This window comes from Lathamus discolor, chromosome 3 (genome assembly GCF_037157495.1).
Source record: "Lathamus discolor isolate bLatDis1 chromosome 3, bLatDis1.hap1, whole genome shotgun sequence".
NCBI lineage: Eukaryota > Metazoa > Chordata > Aves > Psittaciformes > Psittacidae > Lathamus > Lathamus discolor.
In genome coordinates this window covers 73336113-73361162 of record NC_088886.1, presented here as the reverse complement: position 1 = coordinate 73361162, position 25050 = coordinate 73336113, and the positions used below count along the sequence as shown (strand labels likewise).

The following is a 25050-nucleotide window of genomic DNA, read 5'->3' as shown; positions in this document are numbered from 1 at the left end:
CTTCTTCCTTATCTCCAACCTGAACTTCCCCTGTTTCAGTTTGAACCCGTCACCCCTTGTCCTATCGCTACAGTCCCAGATGAAGAGTTCCCCTGTTGCTGCACACAAAACCCGTACTCAGCCCATGCCACACCACATCACTCGAGACAAGGCTGAGATGAGGCAGATACACCTGAGACCCTGCTCTTTGGCCACTCTGCGCCCTTATGGGCTCCTCTCACCCAAGGAACCACCACCTCTCCCAAGGGAGCAAGAGGCAGAGGGGCTGCAGGACCTGCAAGGCCACATCCCCAAAAGAAATACCATCATCCATGCCTTCACTTTTATTACAACCAGGACCTCCCCTTACATTTAAGCCGCTTGTACGCCAAAGGGAAGATTTCCAATGTTCTTCAGATAACGGGACCAGCCCCACAAGTTTTCCATGCAGAAGCCCAAGTCCCGACCCAGCCACTTTACAAGGAGGAAGGTGCCCCCCATTCCTGCTGCTCCGACAACAAAGAGCCCTCGATTTATTATCTGCAAGTGCAAAGAGAAACCTCAGCATCACCCAGAGGTTTGCTCCTACCTGTGGCACCAAAGTCTACACACCTATCCCACTACCAAAGCAGGATGCTCAGGAGGGTCATGGCATGGGGAAGAAGGACAGGCACCCGCAGTGACCCACCTTCTTCTGCCATTTCCAGCGCTGAACCGCCTCGTGGTAGCGAATTCTAGTGAAGGTCACCTGTGAGGGTTGGCAAGAACATGTCACCACCTCAAAGCCAGCTACAGGAGGAGGTGGTGGCAGCTCAGTTGGCACTGGCCTTACCATGGTGTACAGTGGGACAATGGTGGAAGGCATGAGGGCATGGAGGAAGTTGTCCACATGCTTTCGGAAGATGAACCACGTTGAATTCACATGCTCGCGCATCTATGACACCAACAGTCACCCCTTTGCAGGGAGTCTTTGTTGCTGTGCTGCTTGCAGAGAGCAGAGCTTCCCCAGCCCCAGTGGCATTCCCAAGGAGCTCTTAGGCTCAAGTCTCCCACATGAGGACACGACCAGAGTCTTACCATAGACCCTGCCAGCTGTGTGCATTCTGTTAGGACAAGAGTACCACCAGAGCCACAAGTAAATGTGTAGCTTGCCTACCTCTACGTAGTTGTACATGGCTAAATCAGAGATGGCGTGGTCATCTGGCACCCTCAGCCTGGAGAACTCAGGGAGGCAGGCACCTGGGAGAAGAAAGCTCATGGGCAGCTCGTCAGCAGGGTATCCAGCACGGAACCTCCTCTGCTCTTGCTCTTCTCACTCACCAAGGTCATTATGGAACTGGTCCATTAATTCATCAAAGACCAGACAATCCTCAAAGCCCTGGGAGGAAGATTAGAGGGTGAATGGGCAGAAGGAACCATGCGTTCACAAGTGCCCTCACGGATGCTCAGCTAGTGTAGGTGTTTGCATGTGCAGGGTCTCACTGACCACGGCTTCAGAGCAGGAGCCTTACTCCAGGCCACCCTGCCCAGGGTCTTGCAGAGAAATCCAGGGGGTTGCCTTTCCCAGCAGCCTGGGACTGCCCTGCTGGACCCCACTTCCATGCAGTCCTCTGCCCCATGGCAAGGCAGCACAACCACCCCATCCCTTCTCCTTCCCAGAGTACAAGCAGCCTAGTGCATGAGGGAAGCTCAGTATCTGCCAATGCAGAGGACATCAGACTGTGGGACAGGCCAGCCCTTGAACTCTATGGAGCTACAGCCTAAACCCAGGCATTTCTGAGTGAAAAGACTGGGGACCCAAATGATGTAAGTGAACTTACTGCATTCATGCCCTGTCCATAGAAGGGCACAACAGCATGAGCAGCATCTCCCATCAGCACACACTGGGAACCAAGGTGGTAGGAAGAGCACTTCACAGATATCATGGCCTGGGCGGGCAGCAAAAAGTAATCCTGCTTCAGCTCTCGCCTTCAGGCAAAACAACAGATACTTCACTTGGAGGACCAAAGAAACAAGAAGAGCAAGTCATAGAATCATAGACTCGGGTTGGAAAGGACCTTAAGATCAGGGCAGGGACCCACGCCTTCCACTAGACCACATTACCCAAGGCTCTGTCCTGCCATGGATGCAGATGTTATGTGACATCCAAGCGCAGGGGGCCATGGCAATGTCAGCATTGGGATGCAAAACCCAAGCCTATTCACTAGGCTATTTCTGCTGGGAAAAATGTGGAAGCCAGAAAACCTATTTCATTAATTTCTCCCTATAAACCAAATATTCTGTCTGCAGATCTTAAGCTCTTCACTCAACTTGAATGTGGGTGGAAAGGGTTTGGTCCCCAGGGCCACCAGCCCCGCCCCGCCCCCCCCCTTCCCCCCAGGAGGAATGGGATGCTCTGGCTCCATGCTGCTGCCCTGATGCCATTGGCCCAGCAGTGAGAGGTTCCTCGCTGCTGCTGGGCACTCTTGTGTCTCCCTGCCTGGATGCTTGTTTAGCCACAGTCAGTAAGCACCAGCTTCTCTGGGCACCCTGTGCCAGCACCTCAGCACTCTCACAAGGAAAAACGTCTGCCTAAGAGCTCATCTCAATCTTCCCTCTGGCAGGTTAAAGCCATTAAAATGGGATAGGTCTGTGTCCTGCTGCAGTGCAGACACAATGTGGACCTACAGGCCATGGGGATCCACCCCAACAGCATTCACCACCATATCACCAGGTCCCTGAGGCTGGGTGGGGATGGGTCCCCTGCCTTCACAGCACTGTGCTGATGAGCAGGAAGGCGAGATGGGAACACTTACTCTCCAATGAGGGGTATGGCATCTGGGAAGTAGGTCTGGAAAAAGCCCAGCACTTGCTCGCCTGTTGTGAGCTTCTCAAATTCCTCAAAGGGCATGAAGAGCGTGCAGGTGAATGACTTGTCCTGTTAGCCAGGGAGGGAGGTCAGAAAGAAGCCCAGAGGCCATAGAGAGCACCTGGAGCAGCAGCTCGGTGCCCAGCCTCTCACACAACAATCACACCCCATGCCCCACAGTGGGCTTGCATCCCCTGGTGAGCAGGCAGTGTGTGATGGCCAGCATGGGTCTGCCCTGGTGCTCTCATATCCAGTTCATAACATTCGGAGAGCTGGTTTTGGGGATTTGAATGGGCTCAGGTGCATGGCAGAGAAGTGCACAGGTACCTGCTTGGTGCTGTGAGGCAAAGGCAGCTCTGTGGGTCCTGTCCTACACCCCTCCCAAGACCCAAGGGATCTGGGGGTCCCTTCTGGCACTGTGTCATCCCTCCCAGCCCCTGCCACCACAACCAGTTTATCCCCACAAGCTCCACCCCGTGCCCCACGGGAGCATGGCCACGGGTTATCACCATGTTGGGCAGCGCAATCATCATGAAGGTGTTTCTTGGCCAGATATGGAGGTAGTTTGGTTCCATGGCAAACTGAAAGAGAAGGAAAATCACCTTGTGTGTGTCCCTGCCCTGTTCAGTTTCCCCAGCCCAGCCTCTGCTTCTCCTCCACAGCAGCACACCAGTTGCCATCCTTCGCACCAATATCCATAAGGCCCCTTTCTGGAACCTGATGCTTCTGGGAGACAGAACAAGAATAAGAGGAAAAGGCAGGAAAGATGGGCAAAAAGCTGATGGTTTGCAGTCAGTGAGGTCCTCACAGACACATTCCTGCACCCCCAGGACCTTTCAGAGTTAGAGTTCACCAAGACATGGGCCCCACCACTAAGATAGGAGGAGTTGTCTGCCTTCTCCTAGGGAAGTTTTAATCCCTTTGCTGAGCCCCAGGTGAGAAATCAGTTTCTCTAGAGCTTCTGTAGCAGAGCACCATGAGAGGGGAGCAGCCTCCAGGACAGGTACACTTACATCTCCATCCTTGGGAGGGATGCTCAGCTCCATATACCCATGAGGAATGTACTCATGACTGTAGTTAAAACGTGTTTGCCTCATGAACTCCTTTCTGACTGTTGAGAAGGCTCCATCACATCCCACAATGAGGTCGTATGCTACTTCCAAGTGTTGCTGGTCAGATCTGAAAGCAAGAAAACCCATTGGATCCATGCTGCTGTGATTCCAAGGCCAGCTCAGCACTACTGGACGCAGTGCTTCTGCCTTCTGCAAAATGCCAAGGTAACCCCCAGTGTGATAAACCTTCTAAGGGGGGGATTGGCTTTACTGACTGGGAATCTCAGCATTAGGGTAAAAAAGTATTCTGCAGGTTATCAAAGGCACAACTCTGCACATCTACCCAAGAATGCAACAGGCACTGCTGGCTCAGTGCTTCTATTCCATAGAGAGTGAACACAGCAATGAAACCAGGTCAGTGAGGAGAAGCTCTCCATGACCTGGCTTCAGTGAGTGCTTGAGCCCAGAACCCCCCTGAGGGCTGGGCTGCACCCCCAAAACGTAAGTAGCAGCTCAGGGAGGGGATTCTCCCCCTCTGCTGTGCTCTGGGGAGAACCCCCCCTGCAGTCCTGATCCAGCTCTGGGGCAACAGCACAAGACAAACATGGAGATGCTGGAGCAAGGCCAGAGGAGGCCATGGAGATGCTGTGAGGGCTGGAGCAGCTCTGCTCTGGAGCCAGGCTGAGAGAGCTGGGCTGGGTCAGCCTGGAGAAGAGAAGGCCCCTGAAGGGGAGACGTCAGAGCAGCTCCAGTGCCTAAAGGGGCTACAGGAAACCTGGAGAGGGGCTTTGGACAAGGGCCTGTAGGGACAGGACAAGGGGAATGGCTTTAACCTGCCAGAACAGGGGGGAGACTGAGATGAGCTCTTAGGCAGAAGCTCTTCCCTGTGAGGGTGCTGAGGCGCTGGCACAGGGTGCCCAGAGAAGCTGTGGCTGCCCCATTCCTGGCAGTGTTCAAGGCCAGGTTGGACACAGGGGCTTGGAGCACCCTGCTCTAGTGGAAGGTGTCCTTGCCCATGGCAGGTTGCTGGAACTGGATGAGCTTTGAGGTCCCTTCCAACACAAATCATTCCATGATTCTGTACAATTTGCTGCCAACCCTGATGAGTGACCTGTCCCTGTAAATGAGCACTATGGAGACTGGCACATCATCCCCTGCACAGCTCAGCATTGTATCCCCATCCTGCTGCCAGGCTGCTGGGGTTTAGAGGGTTGTTTCAGTTCTCATCAGCCTCCCCAGGAACCCTGCTGTCATACGTGCCCTTTCCAAAGCTGACACAGTCTTGCCCCCTCAGTAATCAGACACCAGTTTCAAACTAAGATTGCTCAATTGTTTGAGGTTTTAGGAATGATTAAGCAGGAACTCATTGACCACAGCACTGCATCCCAGGCTGTGCAGGGATTACCTTTTGATGGTTAACGTCCCCTGCTTTGCGTTGCACCCCAGGAGCTTGTGTCCAAAGTACAGTTTGGTGTTGGAGTACTTCTCAGCAGCTGTGGAAATACAACTAAATGTAGAGGCTTGTACTGTGATCCCTCCAAACAATTTCCAAGGGATCACTAAATTATAGGGACTCTGCCATTACAGCAGGTTTCCAACAGTTGTATTTCAGGATGGGATGAGGTGCGTATACCGATGGGAAATTTGGCCTGTCCTGATGATATACTTTGCCACACCACTCCAATTCCTATTTGTACAATTGGGGTTGCAGAAAGAGTGGCAAGGCTCAGGGGTTATCTCCTGCTTTGGCGGGTGAATCTCTGGGGCAGAATCCCATGCCAGGAGCCATGAAGTAGAGACAATTGCTCAAGGGTGAATGCAGGAGAGGTGAATGTGCAGAAAGGCCTTGGGGGGGACCTGTTTGAGTATCCTTTTGCATCAGACAAGCAGAGATTTTCTCCTCACAAACACAGCTATGTCCCAGTTGTGCTTTCTGAGCACCAGGTTGCACAGAACTCACAGAGAGCCTGGGGCCCAAAGTCTCCTGTTCATGGGGCAAAGCCTAAATCCTGGGTGAACAGGGCAGAAAAGTATCTGCAAACAGAGCTGGCAGCCTACCTGTCAGCAGCTCTCTGTTCAGGTTTGCTCTGTCCACGGACAGGATGTACTGCAAGGCAAGCAAACACCACATTCAGGAGGTATTGCTGAAGGCTGCTCTGCATGGCCAGATGAGGAATGCCACCCATTCTAAACAGTCCCACGAAAACCAGGGGGTCATGAAACCCTTTTCGTGCTCACAGCACCCTTCCAAGAGTGTGAGCCCTGCTGTCCATCACACAGAGGTAAAAACACCACCAAAGACATCTCCAGAGTGACAGCGTGAGACCAGTACCTGGTTCTTCTTCCCATAGGGAATAGAATACTTCTTCCCTGAAGGTGTGTGTATCCTTCTTGCCCGCATGGGAATGCCTTTGGACACAATCTGAAATGGAAGGGAACACAACCCAGCCCTCTGGCCAAACTGGAGCTGCCAAGGGGAGGGCGCAAGTCACCAAGGGCCACAAACCACACTGCAACCTGGCCTTGAGCACTGCCAGGGCAGCCACAGCTTCTCTGGGCACCCTGTGCCAGCACCTCAGCACCCTCACAGGGAAGAGCTTCTGCCTGAGAGTTCATCTCAATCTCCCCTGTTCTGGCAGGTTAAAGCCATTCCCCTTGACCTGTCCCTACCGGCCCTTGTCCGAAGCCCCTCTCCAGGTTTCTCGTCAGCCCTCTGCCTTAAGTAGAGCCCAGGACTGGGTGCTGCCCCCAGGCTGGGCTGCCCAGGTACCTGCTCTTCCATGCCCACAGCTCGCAGGGCTTGGCGTCCTCTGTGGGACAGAGCCAAGTTAATGCTTCTGCCACGGGTAAAGCTGGCCATCCGGATATCTGCATGGGAAAAGCAGCTGGTTATGGAGATATTGATACTACAGCATCTCCCAGAATCCCTATGGCAACAGCAGCAGGGCAGGGGGAATACCTGTGCCCCCACGCTGTGTCCACAGAGAGCACATTCAGCTGTTGGGAAGGCAGCTGAGCAGCTTCAAGGGCTGATTCTTTCATGCCACCTCCAGCCTGTAAGAAGCAGCTGCAACCAAGTGCTGCAGAGGGAACACTGGTGCTCAACAGCTCCCTGTAGTGCTGGAGGACATCATCACTAAGAGTTGCTTCCCCTTTCAGTGAAGGGAAACAGACAGTGAATGCCTGGCAGCTTGTGCCAAGACCCATTCTCTGGTCGGATGGAGATGTCTCAGCATTGGCCTGTTCCTCCTCTGAATGGCCTCACTCGGTGTTGTCTATCCAGTGCATGCAGCAGAGCACGCACTGGATACCCCAACAGCTTTCAGGGTTGCATCTCAGTAAAGCCATGGGCCAAACACTGGAGCAGGGTGGTAAAATCCACCTGATCCAGGAGGCAGCTAAGAGCAACCAGAAGCTTTTTCAATGTGTGACACTGGTGGCATGCACAACATCCAGCAAAGAGTTTAACAGGTAAACCATGGTGAGTGTCACCTTCCAGTGTCATTCTGACCTGCCTCTTGGCATTGCCATCTCTGCCCAGGCTCAACAGCATTGCAGAGCTTCAAGCAGAGAACAACTTCCAAAGGTGAGGATTTGAATCAATATTTAAGCCAAGAACATGAAAAGGCATCATTTGAGTAGCTTAAGTGTGGGTTTCCTCCATACAGATCAACATATTTCAAACAAATGCTCCTCCCCACCACAGAAGCTAAAGAGTGAAAAGAATATCCTTCAGGTGCCACACTTTTGGGTTTCATTTTCTTCCTGCAGTTTCAGTGAGCTCACACAGTTCCTCATTTGCTTCCCCAAAAGCTGTTACCAGCAAAGGGACAGGAACACATTAATAAAGCAGTAGTGATCAGGCTGAACTTACCTTCTCTGGCTTCATAAACATCAACGTAGAAACCTCGTCTCGCAAAGAAACAGGCATTTAATGCACCCACCTACAAGAGAAGGATCAGGAATGGCAGATGAAGTGTTTCACTATTAGATACATCACAGGTCACTACTGGATCATAAAGGGCAGGCAGGGGATACAGCTCAGTATATACAGGAAAACCTTTTGATCAAGAACCTCAAAGAATTTCTTCCAGAAGTGCTCTGGCACCCCTGCTGTGCCCCAGAGCCTCCAAGACAGGAGTCATACATCAAAACTCATCACACAAAGTCACACCAAGTTCAGAGCTTGCTCATATACAGTGATTAATTGCAGCAGCGCTAAGCCCTTCATTCCGACACAACAGGACTGGACAGGCAAACTCCCTGCTCCTCTCTGGACTGGATTTATCTTTCCGGATAGAATTCAGGGTGCTGCAGCATTCCCTTGGGAACACAGCAGGGGAAGCTAGTCCTGCGCAAAAGCAAGATGTCACCTTTAAAAGGTCCTCACACTTGTGTCCTGCTTGTTATTTAAATGGATGATTGTCTTTTGCGGGTTTAGTTTCCATCATTAATCACTGGCAGAACTACAGATTCTTGTGTCATCACTCCTTCCCAGCAGCATGGGTCCCAAGAAGCTAACAGTCAAAAGGTCAAAAGACAGAGTTAAGCGCTCCTATGCTGTCCCCTAAAGTAAGACCAGTCTGCAAGTAGCGAAGTAGGCAAACCATTCCCAAGCAAAAATGGGCAGAGGGAGGCATTTCTTCTTAGCCTAGTGTTTACCAATGGTCCTCACAGACCATTTCAACCTAGGGACTTAGTTAAAGCCAGAAGCAGATGAGGGGCAGAGGATCTGGCAGGCCAAGAGAGGACTGTGATTTAACCTACCTGGGCACTACCATCCTCTGAGAGAAGGACTCTTGATGGTAGGATTTCCCCCAGCAATTCTGTGATGCATTTGTACACACCATTCAAGCCAAGTGCCAAGCACAGCCATGCATTGCATCCCTGGGATATCTCAGCAGCAAACCTTTCCCTTGAGGGGAAAAGATGTTCTCCTACAGAGTCCCACAAAGCTGTCTGAATGAGCCTCACTGCCTTCCAACCAACCTCTCCATAGCACCCCATCATCAGACATTCACCCCCCAGCCACGCAATGCTTTCACAGTTCTGGCTTTTGTGCAATCACACAGCAGCTAAATCGAGTTTCCTACCAGACCACCACCGACAACAGCGACTCTTTTCCCCCGTGGGTCACTGGTCTCCATCTCTGCGGCACCCCCAGTTGCAGGTTCTTAGTGCTGTGTCCCTGCTCCCTGTCCTGCTGCCCTCACCAGCAGGGAGAAGGGGAAGGATATGGGCAGTGGAGTCACATCTGAGTTCTTGCTCCTATTAAATTTTAACTCCCAGCACAGAGGCTGTTGATGGGTCAGCCTCGCCATGGGGACAGGCGTGTGGTTGCTCAGGTGGAAAGATGTGAATGCGGAGTTATTCAGCCACGTTGTGAAAGCTTTAAAGCAGTTTTCTCTTGAAAAGTGAAGCAATTCTGCAGTCTTCAAGGGCTTCCTAATGAAACACACACAGAGCATGAGGAGAACCCGCATCTGCCATACTTCTGCTGGTGCTTTGCTGGGCTTCAAGTGCAGAGGATGATGTGGAGTAACTCCTGGAGCCCCAGGGGCACTGCATGAGGGTGGGATATGGAACATGCTGCTTGCCCAGGGGGCTGATACCATCTGCCAGGATGTCACACTGTGTGTGGCTTGAGCACATTGGGGTGTGATGGTAAACAGAGGGTCCAGGCCTAACATGCAGAAGGACTTGGATGAGGCTATGAGGAGACACCTCTCTGTGCACCATTCCACATGCCTATCCTTGGGAGGGGCTGCTCTCCGGAGCCAACACTGTACGCAGTAAGCTTTTAAAAGGGAGGAGCCAATTACAGCCTATGCACAACAGTTAAACAGCAGCAGTGAAACCACACACATTAAATACACTAAGTACTATTTCCTGCTACCCCTGCAATGCACAGCCTGAAACACCAGGTTTGCCTCAAAGGAGCAAGGCCAAATCCATGCACAACACAAGCACAACATCACTCTCCACTGCACATCCTGGTTCCCAGTGAAGCAAGGGATGGCTGTTCCTGAGGGGATAGGGAGCAAGCACCACACCATAGTCCCAACCTGTGGTAACATGCATGGAAAGGATGTGCCGGCAGGGTCGACAGCAGTCCCAGGCCCAAGCTTAAAAGGGACTGCTGGCCTTTGGAGGGGCAGGAGTCCCCCAAGGGGCTGGTTGGGTTTGCTAGAGGCTGCTAGACCCCATGGGCCCTGACACTGCATCCAGATGAGTCTCCACTGAAGACCCTCCTTTAGGTTTCTCTGATCTACACAGCAGTGAATTGATCCACATTATCTGTTTGACTCACACACCCCCCAGCAAAGAAAACAGAGCAGAGAGGGCAAAGGGCAAGGTAAGTTTGATGTAGCAAACAGATTATTCCTTTGGAGTTATCTTCACATTAGATTCACTCACAAACTGCACCAGGCAAAACCAACATAAAGATGTTCTGCACTTTACACACAGGAGAAGGTGGGAAGACATGGAGAAAGTGCTATTAATGCATGGGTTATCTTTCTGTATTAAGCACCACCAGACTGCTAAGAGCATAAAAAGGCATTGCTTGATTCAAGCCCTCAGTGAGCCTTCCAAGGAGTCCTAGGTGAAAACAAAAATACCAGGAGAGCATGGATTCAGCTTAAAGGCTGCCCTATGAAAAATCAATGGGAAAAGTAAAGAAGGGAGAAGTTGATTTCTGTTGCTGAAGCAAAAGACATGCCAACATCCAAGGAAGAGCCACAAGATTTTATTTTGTGTGCTTAAATCAAGTCTAAACCCTGATTATATGAGGGAAAGATTGAGAAATAATGAAACAATTATACACAATTCCAAGCTGCTTAAGTTAGCTTCCAATAGCTCTTTGGGAAGAAAGCCTTGGCCAGCTTTGTAAGTATGAGATTTGGGAAAGATGGGGAATCAGAGCCCTCCTGGGGCTGAAAACGTGGACTGCACTTATTGCACCTCAGTGTTCAAACCCTGCAGGAGCAGATTTCCTTCTATTCTTCTTCACTGAGAATTATTTATCCAGTAGTGTGTGAAGCCAGTTCACACAGGTAGGGCAGAGTTCTGCTACTTCCTATACCAACAACGCGCAGTCTTACTGACACTAGGCTGTCAATCAGACAGAACGGTTCAAATACAGGTTGACTTCAGCAATGCTATGGTCCAGTTGAGAGGAGCATGTCCTGTCAGTATGTGGGCCACCTGCAACAAGAAAAATGGCTTTACTATGTTTGGTAATAGCCAGCAGCGCATCAGTGCATGCTTCCTGCAGCTGCAAAAGCACAGTGTAGATGTGTCAGATCTTATAACTCATGGTGGAAGGTAGCTGAAGAACAGGAAGAATCATAGAATCCCAGACTGGGTTGGGCTGGAAGGGACCTCAAAGCTCACCCAGTTCCAACCCCTGCCATGGGCAAGGACACCTTCCACTAGAGCAGGGTGCTCCAAGCCCCTGTGTCCAACCTGGCCTTGAACACCGCCAGGGATGGGGCAGCCACAGCTTCTCTGGGCACCCTGTGCCAGCGCCTCAGCACCCTCACAGGGAAGAGCTTCTGCCTAAGAGCTCATCTCAGCCTCCCCTGTTCTGGCAGGTTAAAGCCATTCCCCTTGTCCTGTCCCTACAGGCCCTTGTCCAAAGCCCCTCTCCAGGTTTTCTGTAGCCCCTTTAGGCACTGGAGCTGCTCTAAGGTCTCCCCTTCTCTTCTCCAGGTTGAACCAGCCCAGCTCTCTCAGTCTGGCTCCAGAGCAGAGCTGCTCAACATCTTCCTTTGCTGATTTCTGCAAACAGCTAATGGTACCATTCTGGAAGGAACCAAGAGATTTTTACTGGTACAGATTACAAACCCATGCAAAAGTGAAATGGGTTGAATGTTTATCCCTTATAATCCCATTGGGTAAATAATCTGTTCAGGAATTCAAATCCCATCCTAAGGGGGTTATACAGATAGCCCTGCCAGCAGGGCACTTATGCCTGAGAATGCAGCTGCTCCATCTTGTCCTTCTGTTCACAAAGAGCCATAGCACAGAACTAGAAGCTTTGTTCTCACTCATGTAACAGTGAGTCCCCATGCTTACCCCAAAGGCTCAGCCTTATTTTCAAGTATTTTCCTCATTTTGTACCATTTTTCTTGGTGAGAGGTGGTAAGGTTTTTCCCCAGGAATTTCTGATTAGCAAAGGCCTCAGCAGTGTTGTAAGAACGTAAATCCTACTGGATTTACATGACCCTGAATGAAAAATACATGCAGCCCTTATATAGCAGGTCCCTGCTGGCTTCACAAGGAGAACCCAAACCTCAAACACCCATGGTAATTGCTGGGTGGGTTGTGGCTCTGTGGCAGGGACACGGGTTAGTATCATCTGTAGACCTTGTCTGATCCTCACATTTATTCCTTGGTAAACAAGGGTTAATTACTCAAGTTGTAACATTGATCACACCAAATCATTACTTAATCTGCCTCAATGCCACTGTTGCATTAAAGACAATATTCAGGACTGGATTTAGTGAAGAACCACAAAGGACTACATGGTCTACCTTGCTACCCCCATCTGAGCAGGAAGGAAGGTGGTGTGGTTTAAACTGAAAAGTCCTTGGTCAGAGTAAGCACTACTCAGCAACAACTAGAACATCAGTGTGTTATCAGCATTGTTCTCAGACTAAAGCCAAACCACAGCACTGCATCAGCTACTAGGGAGAGAAGTAACTTTATCCCAGCCAAAACCAGGACAGAAGGGCTAAAAATTTACATCATGGCTCCCTGTTTACTTACGTGGGCAGGGCAGGGATCGTGCCACTGGTCCAGTGATGTGCTGTGGATGTGGATGGGAATTGCTCATGGGGCACGGGGAGCATCCCTGCAGCAGGGTAATGGTGGTGGTGCACCACGGGTGGCCTGGGCCTGTCTGCTTTCACAGCCAGGGGAGCAGGAACCTGCAGGTCCTTAGTAGAGAGACAAAGGGTGATAGGTGAAAGCTGTGCCCCTATGGGAAGGGTCCCTGGATGCCGGGCTGGGTTCCAGGATGTGTCTGGACATGAGTTTTGCAGGCTCCAACATAGAAGGTCCAGGAAACACTTGGTGATTTCCGATTCCACCTCTGTCGTTCAGAAGCATTCACATTTAGCCCACTGGTCTACACCAGGGAAACACAGTGACAGGATGGGCTGGGGAGGAAGGTGGGAACCAGGGGGATGCATACTCTTCCCCTGTCACCTCCATTTAGACACAGAAAGCTGCAGATGTGTCCACTGTCACTCTCAGCACCACCATCTGCCCAGACATCTCCCCAGCAGCAAGGGAGGACAGGCTGTTCAAACCCAGAAACTGAAGAATGTAGGGGAAATAGAAAAGGACTTCCATGCAAGGCAATGCTCGGTGCAGCTCTGCCATCCCCACAGCAAGTCCACCCTGCACCATGGCTGATGAGGCCAACTCTGCTCCTCGGGTGGCCTCCTGTGACATCAGTGCCCTGAAATGTGAGAGCTGGCAGCTGCTGTCAGAGGCTTTCTGTCCCAGCAGATGCAGAAACCTGTCAGCTCCCTCCAGGCCATGGGATGGGTTATGGAGGAGGATTGTGTTTCATACCCCTCTGTTAAACCCAGGGCTCGGGGGCTTTTACAAATAGCATGTGGCAAAGATGCAAATGAGCTGGGCAAAGGCTGTAGGACTTTGGGAGTTATTTCTCAGAACCCAACAACCTTAATATCTGAGAAAAAGAAAGCAAATGTGACTTACAGCCCAAGGAAATACATAGTTAGCTTGGCAAAAGAAGGGTAGGGAACATCCCTAACTTTCTGTGACACTGGGAGCTCCCTTCCTCCCCAGCAATCATCTGTCCTTGTTTCTTTGGTAATAAATGCCACAGAGATGAGTCTAGAAATACATTTTTCCAAAGCACTTAAGGATGCTAAGGAGCTAAATCACCTTGTCAGAAACAGCTTAGGAATTGGGCACCAAAGGATGTGCTCAAAATCATCTACCTCTTATCAGGCACTGGACATGTTTTGGAAATAACCCTATAATATCTGCCCTTTCAGAACTCAGTAGCACACCTTGTTAAGCATCCCAAGGAGATCAACCACTGCTTTGTGGAAGCAAGGATGCCCCTCAGACCCCAGTGTTGTTACCTGCTGTGCACAGTGAAGCAGTGGAGGGCTGGCTCCAGCAGGCTGTGTGAATGCCATTGGTGGCAGAGCCTTCAGCATCATGTTCTGCATGATGATCTGGTGCATCTGAGCGTTCTGCATGAGCATCATCTCTACCATATCTGGGAAGAGGTCACCCCAAGGAAGAAAATAAGAACTTTAAAAGCAGCAGAGGCACCTCAGTGAGAAGTGCCGTCCGGTATATAGACCAGTCACTGCAACCAAGACATATCAGCTGAAAGAGATACATAGAATCAACTAGACTGGAAAAGACCTGTAAGATCAACATGAATATTAGCATTCTTTACCCAGGCAGTGCAAAATTCATGTCTATGAATAAGACTGTTAATGCTAGCTTCCCTGTTTCTCCTCCCTTCTACAAGAAAGCTGCTGTTGAGCACCTTCTGTTTGTTAGTTTCCCTGCAAGCCCACCCCACTGGCTATGCTGGAGATGGGCTGAGCACTAGAGCTCTCTTGCTTTCTCCAGCATGGACCAGCTCCTTGCAGTGCTATCCGTTGCTTCAGCCCACAATCACTGAGAGGTTTCCTCAAACTTATATGATATTACAGTGCCACCTTTAGAGTCCACTGCATGCACGTCAAATCCATTAACTATGGTCTCTGGGTCCCTGCCCATGTCAGGGGGTTGGAACTGGATGACCTTAAGGTCCTTTCCAATCCAAACCATTCTACGATTCTATGACCTGTGAAGTGGGGGGAGAAGGGAGGGGGGATTAAGAAAGAGGGAAAACAAGCAACCGTCCTTTTTTGTGGGCATACCAAAAGTAGTTCACATCTATCAGCTTCAGCAGTCATGCATAATTTGGGACTGTTTTCTTTATGAAAATAAACTCTGATTTAAAACTCCAGGCAGAAAGAGGTGAGAAAAATTGCAGTTTCATGAATGAGGGTTTCTCTGTGGGACGAAGAAACCTTTGACTGAAGGTTGAGCCAGGGAAATCATCCAAGGGTTTTGTTCATGTCTTATTTCCCAGTAGCATCCAGCTATGTTTAGAAACAAACTTTTTATTGGCATTGCACTATATTTGGAACAATGCTTTTAGCTGTTCTGTCTTGTTTCCAAACACAGAGCTTAACAAAAGCCTGTATTGTTTGAGGAGATTGAGCAACGGGTTAAGGGAGTTAAAAAAGAAAGGAATAAAACCAGGTTTTAGAAACCTGACTGATAGTTTTGAAATCATCCATACATGAGTTTGACTTTGTTCTTATTACTCAGTGCCATGTCTTGAACTGGTTTGCTTTCCCAAGCTTCCCTGGCAGCTTCATCTGGCTTTGCCGAGTTTGTAGTCCCTGTTTCTTTAGTTTTAGTGATAAGAGTTTATCTGAAAGGTTCTCAGAAATTATATCTAGCACATATAGCCCAGTGCAATTCCCACAGCTCCAGCAGCAGCCTGGTCACAAACCAGCATGTCACTGACTAGCTTGGATGCTGTCCTGTGCCCTCTTCCTACTTGCTGTGGCACCTCCCTGTCCTCTCCAGCCTGGAGAGTGGGAGTCAGGTGGGTACTTTACCTTCTTTAATGCTTCCAGGGCGGAGGGCTGCAAAAGGTTGGGCAGGGGGGATCTGTGTGATCAGGGGAGACTGCTGCTGAGGTAGCTGCTGGATGATGGTGGCAGGCTGAGGTGGCATCTGGAAAAGAAAGGAAAAGGAAGAAGTTGCTCCTGGATTTGTCTGACTTCCTCATCTCTGGGAAGAAAGAGCAGTGGATGTCATCTGCCTGGACTTCAGTGGGTCTTTGGACATTGTCTCCTGTGAAATCCCAGCACAAGCTGGGATCTACTTCACTGGGAAGGAGCTCTATAGAAAGGGACCTGGTGGTCCTGGTGGACACAAGCTCAACATGAGTGAACAGTGTTCTGCTGCAGCAAAGCAAGCCACAGGGTGCTGGAGAATATCAACAAGGGCATCACCAGCAGCGATAAAGATGTCATTATCCCACTCGACACAGTGCTTGTCATGCCACACCTGGAATACTGTGCTCAGCTTAGGTCCCTGCTCTACATGAAAGATATGGACAGGCTAGAGGGGGTCCAGGGAAGGGTCACAAAAGGCTGGGAAGCTCTATGAGGAAAGGCTGAGAGAGCTGAGACTGTTCAGCCTGGAGAAAAGAAGGATCAGGGGAGACCTTATCACCACGTTCCAGTATTTAAAGGGTGGCTACAAAGAAGATGGAGACTCCTTTTTTACTAGGAGTCATATGGAAAAAAAAGGGGGTGATGGGCACAGGTTACTCCTGGGTTGATTCTGGTTAGACACAAGAGGAAACTTTTTCACAAGGAGCACAAGGAATAATCTCCCCAGTGCAGTGGTGGATTCCCCAACACTGGACACTGTTATGGTTGGGCTAGACAGGGTGCTTGGAAATCTAGTCTAGGTCATGCTGCACCTACCACAGCGGAGTGTGGGCAATTCTCCCACTCCTCCTGCTACCTCCTTCCTGTGGTAAATCATTCCCCCCATGAATTTTGTGCTTTATTTGTAGGTTTTGCCTAGGGCAGTAAGGGTCCCATACAACAGCAAGAGGTGTAGCATTCCCTTGAAATTAACATTTCCATACAGCTCCCAAGCAGCTGTTGTTTCAGACTGGCACAGCACTATAGCAGCATTTCATAGGAGAGAGGATCCTTACCATCTGCTGGATAATCCTTGGTGGCTCCTCTGGAGCTGGAAAAGGTATCTGGTAGATGTGTGGGGCAGCAGCTCTGTGGCTGTGACAGTGTCCTCCAGCTGGTGCAGGGGGCTGTGAAAGCTCTTCCAGAAGGTGCTGCTCCTGCAAAATCAAGTACCTTCCTAAAGAAAATGTGCTCAGAGAAAAGCAGGTAGGATTGTTACACTCTCTGGAATAAATGGGATTAGCCCTTAGAGCCTGCAGCAGGACACAGCCTTGCTCACTCAATCGCTACTGCATCCTGTGTCTGATGGGCAGACCACAAGTGACCACTGCATGAAGGGAAGCACTCAATCAGTGCCTGCACAAGTATAAAGAGAGTTTTCTCCCCACGTCTTGAAGCCATGCAGTTTTCAGCACAAGCAAAAAGCTATGGAGTAAAAAAGTAAAGAACAATCTGACAAAAGCCTGGAAAAGTGTTTCATTAATGGTGAGTATCCTCCAAAGACTAGAAATCATAGAACCGTAGAGTAGTTTATGTTGGAAGGGACCTTAAATCTCATCCACTTCCAACCCCCTGCCATGGGCAGGGACACCTTCCACTAGAGCAGGGTTCTCCAGGCCCCAGCTCAAGAACTAAACAACAGGAAAAAATGGAATCCACTTCAGCAGTGGATGTGCAGATAACCTGACCCTTTCTGTTGTTTCCACTCTTACCCTTAGCTCCTGCAGGAGATCTTTTCTTCGCCTTAAGGCACTTTGTATCATATCCTCACATCTGTTCCCTGGAGGATGAAAAGGCCATTATCTTCTCAAAGGATCACAAAGACAGAGCTATTATAGAACTTACATTATGAGATTTTGGACAAAGGTGTTATAAGAGAGCTTGACTTCTTCCACAAAAGGCTTTAGGCTACTTTTCTTGTCAAATCCATGAAGGGATAATGAGTTTATACCCCATGCAGACACAGCTGTCTAGCAGGCAACATAAAATAAACTCTCTAAAGACCCTTTTTAACCTCCTGGCTTAGAAACTCATTTCAGTTGGAAATGTTCTACAAATACTCTGTACTTGCACAGGATGATTGTGAGAAGACTAACAGAAAGTTTGTTGTGACACATCCAAACAAACCCAGCTTTGAATGTCACCTTTGCTGTTTCTTTTTTGTTCTGAACCAACTTTCTGTTCAATTCTTCCCACCTACGGCTGATCTGGAACTTGCTTGAAGTGAAAATAAGCAAGGATATTTTCACATGCATTGGGAGCATCTGCTCTGAAAAGCATTGGTAAAGGAATTGCTCATTTCTGGCCACAGCATTGTAAGTTTCCAACTATTTTTGTATCAGCTCAATAGATATGAGCCCAGAGGCCGAACTAGAAACATTACTGATTGTCTACTGGTAGCCTTTAATCCATAGATACTACAAACAGTGTATATGTCATGCAAAGAAATGAATGTACTGCACATGGCATGTGTAGCTTCCAGGGAATATTGTTGTAGGGAACATACTACTTGTACATGAAATATCACAATAGTCTTTGGAAAGGTTTCATAAAGACACTTATCCACCACCTTTGAGCCATTCGCTAGCTTATATAGCGATTTCTCTAAGCTTTCCAAGTTTTATAAGAAAGCTGGGATTCCTGACCTCTCTGCCCAAACCAAAGTCAGGATGTAACTATACACGCATGGTTTTCTGGTAAAATGGTTCCCAGCTCTTATCAGCACAGTCCTCAAGACCAGCTCTTTCACTATAACAACTTATTTCATAAGCTGAGTCACATTTTTTTATGCTGGCAACCATATTCTGGTCTGCACAAGGCTGCACTGATTACATTCAAAGGTGCAAAGCAGCATTAGCAGTGCATCATTCCTCCTGCCTGGATCACTTGAAGACACACAGCCATCCTAACAACTCCTTTTCAGGGTCACCAAAGCCAAGCATGCAGCTGGACTGCAGCAGGGGCTCACTCCTAGGCAGAAGAGCTTACACAAGTAGGATCTCCTGCAGAGCACACCTAGGCAGGAGGTCATTCTTATGTCAGTGTTCAGCTGGTTGATCACTTCTCTTTGTCAGAAATAAACAGATGAAGAAATTCAAAACATAAATGTAGGTAGCTTTTAGGGAGGAGATTTGATAATCTAGTGTGGTCTGAGAACATCACTAAGCCCTTCCCATATTACGTTCATAATGAGAACAAATGAGTCTCTTACTTGCAGCTGGAAGAGGCGACTTCATCTTCTCTAGGTTCTCCTGTTCATTTTCTAGTCTCTGTTGGTAAAACCCCAAGACCTGGTTATGAGTCAGGCAGCAAAGCTCACAACAATTTCCAACCCTACCTTCAGGCATAGGTTTGGGATGGAGGAAATAAAGCAGAAGTAGAGAAAAGAAGTGCTTCTTAGCTGCTAAATCACAGCTAGTGACAGCTACAAGAAGCATTCATAGAAGTACGAAATGTCTCACTACAAATCTAGTTCTGGTAAAAGAATAGTCATGCTTGCAACTGGCCAACTATCCCAGACCAGGAAATTGATAGCAAGGTGAATTAGGAGACTTACACATCACTTCTTCTATAGGGCAGAGAGCTGGATCATATGAAGAACTTGCAAACTTGTACAATGTTATTTAAGTGACAGTGACTGTAGCACCACTGCACATTGCTCTGCCTCTGCTTGCATGAAGAAAGGGGCTCTCAATTGGCTGCAGATCCTCTTTGTATCTCAGCAGAAATACAATGATTTAAAATATAGCGTTAATGCTTAAACATGCAAGAATAAAATTAAGAGCAAAAGTGATCACTGCAGAGATTTGCCCTTACCTTTTCTAGGAGTTTGAGTCTCAGTCGCGTCAAGTGGTCCACCACTGAAGGATCTGCCATTGCAGTAGTCTCCTGGAAGAGCAGGCAGGCAAGAACAGGTTAAAAAGCTAAGCAAAGGCAGAGAGGTTTTCAATCCTTATTTCTTCCCCTCCACAACCTTCACAGAATAACTCCATTAGAAAAAAAAAGAAACAAAAAAAAGAAAAAAACAAAAAAAAAGAAACAAAAAAAAAATGTGAGCAAATGAAGGAAGAAGAGAAAAGCTTTGGTTTCCCTCCCAGGTAAAACTGAGTACAGATGATCACCATAAAATCACACGCACAGCTTTTTCTCCCCTTCTCTCAATGCATTTTTGTGCTACAGATTGCAACATCACAGAAAGGTAACTAAGGGTGAATATTTGCTTGTTCGTAACTGTCACTAAGCCTGGCCCTCTCTGTTGTTAGTGTCCTCTAAGTAGCTCAGAGTATTGTGCCTGTAACCTGGCTGCAAAGTGTGTAGTGTCAATCCACAACATAAACAAGATAATCTCCAGGTGTAGCACTGGAATGCATTGCCCAAGGAAGTTGTGAATGCTCCATCCCTGGTGGTGTTCAAAGCCAGGTTGAATGGAGCCTTGGGTGACACAGTTTAGTGTGAGGTGTCCCTGCCCATGGCAGGGGGGTTGGAACTGGATGATCTTAAGGCCTTTTCCAGCCCAAACCATTCTGTGATTGCCCCTCTCTGGACCCACTCCAGCACCTCAGTGTCTGTCTTGTAGTGAGGGGCCCAGAACTGAACACAGGATTTGAGGTGCGGCTTCACCAGTGCCCAGCACAGGGGGATGATCACTACCCTGGCCCTGTTGGCCACACTATTGCTGATAAGTTTACCTACCTTTTGTAAAGCAAATGCCCAGAACATTAGTGGGCAGGAAGAAAAGAAAGAAAAGCCAATGGTTCTTCAACATAAGACCGTTGATAGGCATCAGATTATGATCTTGCTGATTGATACATGATAACAACATTTATCTCACAGTAAGGGGGACTTTTGACATAGTTCTTCATATGAATTTTCATCTCCAGGTAGTAACTAAAAACTCAAAAAATTAAGGAGCATAGATAGAACTTATCCCTGGATGAGTAAAAGAGTAGAGAGGCTATGGTATAACATCCATTTACTTATCATCTCCCAAACAAACTGTAGGGTGTCTCTGTCTCCCAGCAAAGCCCTCCCAGCATAAAAACCAACAACATTTTACAATGGCATCCATAAAATCAACACCAAAGCATGAGAAAGAAGTCAAGTAACAGTCATTCATTCTCAGTATCATATTTTAAGCCTGGAGAGCAAAGTTATGACCTCTTTCTTATTTGAAGGCCACAGCAAAACTGCAGCTGAGCCACTGCTGGTGGCTGGAGCAACTGATAGATGCTGTAGGATCACCTCCTCCAGCTGTGACCCACACAGCATGTGTGTACAGTCTGCCCTTAAAAATACACAGGCTGGTATCTCTGGGTAGGTGATAGAAACCAAGACATGGGGATCCCAAAAATAGCTGAGCTATATCAGAGCTGGGGCTCAGCTTGCTTTGGCAGAGCACAGTTGCAAATGCTCTAAGGGATAAGGCAGAGCAGAAAACCCTCTCACGTGCCAGCAGTTGTCCTGAGAAACCACTCTGTGTACACTTTGGTGCTTTAAAAGCTGCACAGATTTTCCTTCTTTTCTCTCTAATATCTTTGATCCCTCATTCTTGGGGCAACGAGTTTCCTATTTATCTTAAACTTAAGCATAAACTTAGTTATGGAAGTAAACTGCATAAGTATTGTTTATTGAAGTGTTAGGCCAAAAAATGATCACGTTTAGATTGTTTTAAACCTAGATCCCTGAAAAGTTCATTGGAAAGCTTCTCATTTGTTACGTGAAATTTATACAAGTGCTCTCCAGGCATTTTTCCACACCCCTTGATACTTGGAATCATAGAATCATTTAGGTACCATATCCCCATTCAGATGCCTCTTTTCTAAGCAAAATAATCAGTTTATTTTGTCCTCAAATAGCAGATTTCCTTTACCTGTTGATCTCATAAGTCAGCAGGGAAGGTATAATGCAAGAGCCCACACAGACTACTCCCATACCCACCTATTGGCCTCTGCCATCAGTGATTATCAAAAGGTGCTGCTTCAGCTGCACCTATGACCACACCTTGGCTATACTATCTGCACAGTCTCATGTTTATTCTAGTTGCTTTTCTCTTTACTTTCCTATCTCAAAAACCCTTTTGTGATGGGGTGACCAGGGTTGTGGGCAGCATTTGGGCAGTGAGGTAGCAAAGGAAGCTATGTTGGTGTCTCCAGATGACCACAACAGGTACAAGTTTGCTGACCCTTTAAGTAGACTTTTAGACTGCTGCTGAATACTGAGCTGATGTTTTACCATCAACTGCTGTTGTACAGTCTTCCCAGGAATTTAAATTTCCAGAGCCTTCCTTGCAATACAAATAGAGGGTTACAAGAAAGGTTGACAAAGAGAAACAAGTCTAAGTATTCAATTAAAAATACAGTGCCAGTGTTAAGCAACTGAGCCGACTAAAAGGAAGAGAAAAAAACTTCTGCTTCATGTAACAATCCAATACTAGATAAAAAACATACTTTCCAGCACATCTGCTAAAGAATCTAGCTTTTCCTGCACTTATGCATGGCCTTGCCACAATGGGATCACTACTGCAGGGACACCTTACAAACTGCCAATGTATGACTTGCCAGGAATGTGCCAGATGGCAGAAGAGGATCTTACAGAATCCCAGACTGGTTTGCATTGGAAGGGACCGTAAAGCTCATCCAGTCCCAACCCCCGCCATGGGCAGGGACACCTTCCACTAGAGCAGGGTGCTCCAAGCCCCAGTGTCCAACCTGGCCTTGAACACTGCCAGGGATGGGGCAGCCACAGCTTCTCTGGGCACCCTGTGCCAGCAACTCAGCACCCTCACATGTTGCAATAATGCATAGAGCATTATTTGCTAAGTACATTTGAAGCTAAGCATACTAATAAAACATTACAATTAAGAGTTATTTCATGCTGTCATGCAACTGTGCAAGTAAGTCTCCTTATTTACCCTAATTTATGATTTTACCTTAAATTATGATTAAGTGCACTACACCAATCATATATGATACATACATGATACTTCACTACACTATTACTGTCTTCTCCTATGACCACGCCAAACCACTAGTCTGCAAGCACTGCCCATTTATTTGCAGATAGGTTGCAGCAGCTCCCGGAGTTCTGTTATGGTTTTGTTGCCAGCCTGATCTTAGGTCCCTTTTCACATACTTCCACTTGAGTCAATTCAATTAGACTAGCACTCGAAATCCTGACATTTTAACAGATGGGGATATAAAAAGATATAACACATGTGTTGATTATTAAAACCTCCAACAAGAATAAACCAAAACATTTTTAGCTGGAGCAAGAAGTCAAGCAGTATTATTTTATACCACTTATTTTTCTCCAAGTGACATATTTGATTGGGCAAAATTGCCATTATAAATGCCATATTGTCTTTTTTAAGGGACTTCTTTGCTCTGAGCTTACTTGTTTCCTTTTGCTTCTCAGATGGTACCAATTACACAAGCTTTTGCACTAAGGAACTTCATAATTCAGACTTAGTCTCTTAGCACTGACTGGGGGCAAACTCAGGATCCTGGCTGTGGTGAGGGAGAGCATGGCAGCACTACCAGGAAAAACACATAAACACCAGGGCTGACAAAGGAAGAGAAGACCAGGATTAGTCTCAGGAGAACATCCACCCGAGTCATATTTAATGACCCTGAATGGTTTACCCACTGAAACTTCCATTCTTAGAAGAACAAAACTGGTCGTGAAGGAACGTCAGGACATATTGTCCCCTTGCAACCTTTGCAGTGGTTTAAAACTTAACTTTTACTTCAACTCTGGATGCAGACAGGGGTGCCAGCCCTGCCTTGCTCCTAGTGTCTTCACCTTTCTCTTTGGAGCATTGAGCACACACTGCTCCAGTCTTCTTGTTGCCTATGCTGAAATATTTACCTATTTATATGTGGGAAGCCAGGAGATGGATACAGAATGGTTTATTCCGAGAATGAGAACATGTTTCTCCCTACATCCTTTTTGGATGGTGGATAATACAGACATGGGTAACCCAGATGGCACAGACACAGTTCACAGAAGCAGAGAAGTCCAGCTCATGGCCTAGATGATGCAATATCTGAATTTGGGACAAAAACCCACACAGAGAAGAGCCCAACCTAATGGCTAAATGCATAGAAAGGTCCAGGGATAGAAAAGGAGTTAATTCATCATGAAGATGTTTGCATTTCAGTATTCATTGGAAAGAAAAAGCCAGATAGCAAGAGACTATCTCGGAACTGCTGAGTGACAAACTGGATTAAAGCGTGTGTTTTTCAGTATGATTTAATGACTTCAAGGTGATACAGGGTTAATAAATGTACAAGGGAACAATACAGGGGATTGTATAAGAGAGTTAGAAGAATCCCTTGCTTAAACAAAAGTATTGTCTGTTGTAAACACCTATCATGCTTACTAAACAGAACAAGGCACAAACTACTGATAATGGGAGGAGACAGAGGCCTGATTCTACTGATAAGCAACTATTGACAATGAAATGCGAATGTCTGGGTCTATTGAGAAGGGGGAGAAGCTGATGATTTACAGATGAGATACCGACTAAGCCCTAAAAGCCAAACGCGAAGATTAAAAGGTGAAAAGTTTAAGAAGAGGAAGACACATTTACTTCATCTTGAGACCCCTGCCCATGACCAGAGGGGGGCACTGCGCAGGCGCAAAGGACTTTCTAGCTCATTATAATACGAAGCGGGGACAGGTACTAAATATGCATAGGCGTATCAGTAATCTAATGCATATGTATGCCTTAAGGGAATAAATGTAAAGGGAAAAACGACCCTGGGTGTGCATACTTTGGAGGAACGATACCCATGCACCTCAGCTCTGAATAAAGCATACCTACTTTACAACTTTAACGAGTTGTGGAGTCAATCCGCGTATCAAAGGCACAAAGAAACCACCACTTGTGTTAAGTGGTTAATTATACCATATTATAATATGCATAATATATAATTAACCTGTTAGGGCTAATTAGTATTAAGACAGGAACACCTTACTTCTCCCCTGTTACCTGACAGTTACTTCCAGCCGTTCACTCTCCCTGCACTGGTTCTTCCTTGATGAAGGGATTCTACAGGGGAACTTACGGCCGCAATAAAAAGGAAGCAGGGAGATGCTAAAACCCAATTGCGGAACACACACGGGGACAGACCAGGTGTGCCGCAAAGCGTAATAGCCCTACGACTAAACTGGACGGTTAATCCCGCAACGACACGTCTCTCTATCTCCAACAAGGCGAGGGACGAGGCCATCAAGGCCGGGACCCACGGCTCCCGCAGCGGCAGAGCGGACAGAAGGAACCGTACCTCAGCAACCACGGAACCCGCCCCAACCGCCTCTGGCCGTTGCTCGGCAACACCCGGGGCGGCTTTCGCGCAGCAACCGCCCCCTCTCCCCATTGGCTGCCTCC

General features: G+C 47.9%; 2 protein-coding genes across 7 annotated transcripts; both read right to left on the bottom strand.

Moving 5' to 3' along the window:
* Nucleotides 1-310: 310 nt before the first annotated feature.
* Nucleotides 311-9105, bottom strand: KMO (kynurenine 3-monooxygenase). 3 transcript variants are annotated; one of them, XM_065672735.1, is made up of 15 exons: nucleotides 8973-9105; nucleotides 7754-7823; nucleotides 6650-6747; nucleotides 6212-6346; nucleotides 5938-5986; nucleotides 5285-5372; nucleotides 3841-4006; nucleotides 3337-3408; nucleotides 2775-2896; nucleotides 1800-1947; nucleotides 1300-1357; nucleotides 1136-1218; nucleotides 812-913; nucleotides 668-727; nucleotides 311-519 (listed from the first exon to the last, which is right to left on the bottom strand). In XM_065672735.1, exons 1-15 carry the CDS (start codon nucleotides 9024-9026, stop codon nucleotides 352-354), a joined length of 1473 nt encoding a protein of 490 aa, XP_065528807.1. In that variant the 5' UTR covers nucleotides 9027-9105; the 3' UTR covers nucleotides 311-351. The 3 variants fall into 3 exon arrangements, with proteins under 3 accessions (XP_065528807.1, XP_065528808.1, XP_065528809.1); XM_065672736.1 differs by having other exon boundaries at nucleotides 6212-6301; XM_065672737.1 differs by lacking the exon at nucleotides 812-913.
* Nucleotides 9106-10994: 1889 nt separating this feature from the next.
* Nucleotides 10995-24997, bottom strand: C3H21orf58 (chromosome 3 C21orf58 homolog). 4 transcript variants are annotated; one of them, XM_065672732.1, is made up of 9 exons: nucleotides 24947-24997; nucleotides 19476-19547; nucleotides 18871-18928; nucleotides 17372-17439; nucleotides 16676-16816; nucleotides 15558-15675; nucleotides 14007-14146; nucleotides 12652-12821; nucleotides 10995-11085 (listed from the first exon to the last, which is right to left on the bottom strand). In XM_065672732.1, the coding sequence occupies exons 2-9, from the start codon at nucleotides 19533-19535 to the stop codon at nucleotides 11070-11072; spliced, it is 771 nt and encodes a 256-aa protein (XP_065528804.1). In that variant the 5' UTR covers nucleotides 19536-19547; nucleotides 24947-24997; the 3' UTR covers nucleotides 10995-11069. The 4 variants fall into 4 exon arrangements, with proteins under 4 accessions (XP_065528804.1, XP_065528803.1, XP_065528805.1 ...); XM_065672731.1 differs by lacking the exon at nucleotides 24947-24997 and adding an exon at nucleotides 24652-24935; XM_065672733.1 differs by lacking the exon at nucleotides 24947-24997 and adding an exon at nucleotides 24638-24697.
* Nucleotides 24998-25050: the final 53 nt, after the last annotated feature.